Source organism: Poecilia reticulata, linkage group LG12 (assembly GCF_000633615.1).
Source record: "Poecilia reticulata strain Guanapo linkage group LG12, Guppy_female_1.0+MT, whole genome shotgun sequence".
NCBI lineage: Eukaryota > Metazoa > Chordata > Actinopteri > Cyprinodontiformes > Poeciliidae > Poecilia > Poecilia reticulata.
Genome location: NC_024342.1, coordinates 26,399,088 through 26,403,613, shown reverse-complemented (window position 1 = coordinate 26,403,613; position 4,526 = coordinate 26,399,088). Strand labels below are relative to the sequence as shown.

Here is a 4,526-nt window from a genome sequence, read left to right as displayed (position 1 = left end):
CAATATGTTGTGTTTGTTAGCATTAGCATGCTAAGCAACCAGCTAACTGATCCAGCGCAATATGTTGTTTGTTAGCATTAGCATGCTATGCAGCCAGCTAACTGATTCAACTCAATATGTTGCATTTGTTAGCATTAGCATGCTAATGCTAGGCTCTGAATCGTTATTTCCTGTTAGTTTTTTTAATTTCTTAAAGGTTAAAATTCTCCATTCTGTGTCTCCTGTGTCGTTTCTTCATTTAAACTTGTATTTTCCGACGTTTTTACCGATGTGAGTTCGTTCTAACGGATCATTTCTGATCGTCTCTGCTCTGCAGATGAAGACGGGTCCGTTTGCTGAGCACTCCAACCAGCTGTGGAACATCAGCGCCGTCCCGTCCTGGTCCAAAGTCAACCAGGGCCTGATCAGGATGTACAAAGCAGAGGTGATCACTGATCAATGAACCGATCAGCCTTTAATGACTCTTTCTGCTCGACTGGCTGATGTTGAAGTTTTATTTTGATGGATTACCTGGAATTATCTGGAACAGCCGTGGAAATCTCATCCAACATTCCCGTTTCTGCAGACACCTCCACAGCGTCTCTGCTCCAGTTTCTCGGAAATGTTTGGCTCTAAAAGCTGAAACTTAAAAAAAAAAAAAGAAAAAAGGTTATTTTGGTGGAAGCGGCTCGGTTCTGCGTAAGCAGCAGCTTCACTAACAGCAGCGTTTCCTCCAGCGGCAGCGAAATGAGGCGATGAAAACATTTTAGTAAAAGCTTTTAATAAGAGAAGTAGAAAGGAATGTAGATAAACATCAAACGGTTTTATACAGAGATGGAAATTTTAAATATTCCTGAATAGATTTGGCTGATTTCTGGTTAAATGAGACCATTTCTCTCCCAGATTCCTTGGATTTGATTTAAGCTCCCAAATTATGAACAAAAGGATATGAATGAGCATCAGTTATAATGAAAGAGACGTTTTCACTCTTCAGCTCGTTTTATTTAAAAAATAAGTTTTCTGTCCCTTAAAAACTCATTTTTAAATAAAGACAGACAGAAGTGATTGAAATGTTTAGAAAAAATAAACATTTTATGAGAGTTTTTATTCTAAACATATGTTGTTGGTTCGCTCTCTGACTTCCACTTATTTTTCTTTTGCTGCGATTTAAACAGATTGTGGATCTTTTTTTTAAAAGTTATCTCAGAGACGTTAGCTTAAATTTGCTAGCTTAAACTCGCTAGCTTAAAGCATTAGCTTAAAGCGTTAGTTTAAAGATGCTAGCTCAAAGATTCTAGCTTAAAGCACTAGTCTAACGATGCTAGCTTAAACTTGCTAGCTTAAAGACGCTAGTTTAAAGGTGGTAGCTCAAACATGGTAGCTTAAACCGTTAGTTTAAAGATGCTAGCTCAAAGATGCTAGCTTAAAGCACTAGTCTAACGATGCTAGCTTAAAGTGTTAGCTTAAACTCGCTAGCTTAAAGCGCTAGTTTAAAGATGCTAGCTCAAGCATGGTAGCTTAAACTCGCTAGCTTAAAAATGCTAGTTTAAAGGTGCTAGCTCAAACATGGTAGCTTAAAGCGCTAGTTTAAAGGTGCAAGCTTAAAGCATTMGCTTAAAGCGTTAGTTTAAAGATGCTAGCTCAAAGATGCTAGCTTAAAGCACTAGTCTAACGATGCTAGCTTAAAGTGTTAGCTTAAACTCGCTAGCTTAAAGCGCTAGTTTAAAGATGCTAGCTCAAGCATGGTAGCTTAAACTCGCTAGCTTAAAAATGCTAGTTTAAAGGTGCTAGCTCAAACATGGTAGCTTAAAGCGCTAGTTTAAAGGTGCTAGCTTACAGATGCTAGCTAAAAGCGCTAGTTTAAAGGTGCTAGCTTACAGATGCTAGCTAGAAGCACTAGTTTAAAGGTGCTAGCTTACAGATGCTAGCTAAAAGCGCTAGTTTAAAGGTGCTAGCTGTCACTACAGGACTTTGTGTTCTGCAGCTTTTACATTCCTGGAACCATCCGGAGAACCGAGTCGCTCCGACTGAAACACCCAGACTGGTTCTGAGGGCTGCAGAGGCAGGAAAGGGTTAAAGCAGGAATGGAGAGAATGGGAGTGTGTGTGTGTGTGTGTGTGTGTGTGTGTGTGTGTGTGTGTGTGTGCGTGTGGGCGGTTGGGGGTGGGATGGAGGGAATGTCTAAGCCCGGTCTCCCCGCCTGCATGCCCACATCCTGTGTTTTCCAGAGCAGCCTGTGAGTCTTCCCAAAGAGCTGAGGGGCCAGGCTGTCTGCGTTCCCTTCCCCCTCCCCGTTCCCTTCATTAAATCCTCTCTCCTTCCCTCCTTCCCTCCTCCCTCCGTCCGACCTTCCTCCAGCCTGAAGCAACCATCAGCAGACTCGCATTCCTCGCTCCCTTTCCCGGGCCCCACACACGGTTTGGGGCTGAGCTGCAGACCGAAGTTCTGCGTCTGACGGCGTCACGATGCAGAAACGGCAGAAGAAGAACTTCTGTTGGTTCTGCTGCCGTTCGGAAAATCACAGAAACTGAATCAGTTTAAACTCCGAAACCTTCTCTGGATTGTTTTCCTTGCATAAAACATAAAATCATTCAAACTAAACCAGAAACAGGTGGAGAGTTTAACGGCTTTAAGGAGGTCAGAGAAAATAAAATCAGATTTTTAAAATAATGAAAAACAATATTTCTCGATTGTTTTTGTACTTTATATAAAATGTATCCATGTCAGAAGATAAAACCTGAAAGAACTGAAGCGACTACTTTTACCTTATTTAGTTTCATTCATTTAAAAGTTTCTGTAGAATAGATATTTGAGTCATAATCAACGCTAGCTAAGCTGAGCTCGTCGCTAGGCTAATAATTAGCCTGAAGTCGATAAAACATGTTTTGATTCGCAGCTGAGTGAAGCTTTTATGAAAATAAAACTGGAGTAAGTTACAGATTTAAGAAAGCATTATTTAAATTACATTCAAAACAAAATAATCATATTTAGATTAGAGCTAAGCTGCTAGCTGAAGCTACTGAGCGAACAGCAACATTTAGCCACGATGTGAATCCCAGCTGGATCAGCTGCAGATGGACAAATGTTACATTTAATCTTTTGGAATGTAAATACTTTAAACTACGTTCAGCTGAGCTGAAACTATGCTAACGGCTAAAACTATGCTAATGGCTAAAACTATACTAACGGCTGAAACTATGCTAACGGCTAAAACTATGCTAACGGCTAAAACTATGCTAAAGGCTAAAACTATGCTAATGGCTAAAACTATACTAACGGCTGAAACTATGCTAACGGCTAAAACTATGCTAACGGCTAAAACTATGCTAATGGCTAAAACTATGCTAACGGCTAAAAGCTGATTTAGCCAGACCTCCATCCAGCCTCCTGACTCCCATCCATCCTACTGACTCCCATCCAGACCCCCATCCAGCCTCCTGACCCCCATCCATCCTACTGACTCCCACCCAGACCCCCATCCAGCCTCCAGACCCCCATCCAGCCTCCTGACCCCCATCCATCCTCCTGACTCCCACCCAGACCCCCATCCAGCCTCCAGACCCCCATCCAGCCTCCAGACCCCCATCCATCCTCCTGACCCCCACCCAGTCCTCCATCCTGCGCCCCAATAGAAATGGCAGCAGTTTGCACAAAGAGCTGCTCTGCAGACGATTTGGTCACAGTGACAGTCGGGCCAGCGGCACCGCAGGCTCAGGTCGGGTTAACGTGTCCACAGAACAGGTTCCAGGTTCTTCAGGCTTTCTAAAGGTTTTTCTTTGGACTTTCTCTGCTTTTTGGTTTTTCAACCATTTTTGTTAGAGAATGTCGAACCTCACTTGATTTGAAACGTTTCTTATTTCATCGTCTTTGAATTTATTCTGGTACTGAGCTCGGTTCGGACCGGTTCACTGTAAAATTACTTTCAATCATCAGTAAACAGAGTCGGTCCAAACTGACCCGTAATGAGTCCAAATGATGCTCTGTCGGCACAAAGCGAGTAAAACTGCAGAGGAATGAAATGACGACGACCAGCACTGATGTTGATCTAAAATAATTTCAAATAAATGTACAGATCCAACATTTATTCAGTTTATTTCCCACATAAAACAGTTTGTAGCTTAAACTAAAATTAGCAAGTAAGTAAAGTTTATTTCTTCACCAGCTTTTAACAGACAATTATCACAAACTGCTTTGCAATAAGAACACAAAAGCACCAGCCTGTTCCCCTCCTGGCCTGTGGGGGCGCTGCACCAAGAACCACTGGTACAGACCAGGAGCCATTTCTGATGCTAGTGCTAGGCTAGCATGTTGTTGTATTTACCCATATTGTTGTGGGCAGGAGTCCACTGCCTGCTTTTGGAGCGCTCTTCTTCCCCTTTAGCCTGCTCTTCGTTAGCCTGTTCTTTGTTAGCCTGATCCTCGTTAGCCTGTTGTTCATTAGCCTGCTCTTCGTTAGCCTGTTCTTTGTTAGCCTGTTCTTTGTTAGCCTGATCTTTGTTAGCCTGATCTTTGTTAGCCTGTTGTTTATTAGCCTGTTCTTCATTAGC

The 4,526-nt window shown here is 42.3% G+C and overlaps 1 protein-coding gene across 2 annotated transcripts in view; it reads left to right on the top strand.

The window, feature by feature from the left end:
* Positions 1-4,526, top strand: part of ptpa (protein phosphatase 2 phosphatase activator) — a 16,844-nt gene that overhangs the window by 10,817 nt on the left and 1,501 nt on the right. For both annotated transcript variants that reach the window (XM_008424809.1, XM_017307995.1), the window contains one exon: positions 317-424. In XM_008424809.1, the coding sequence (XP_008423031.1) occupies positions 317-424 (108 nt within the window). The remainder of the gene's footprint in view (positions 1-316; positions 425-4,526) is intronic.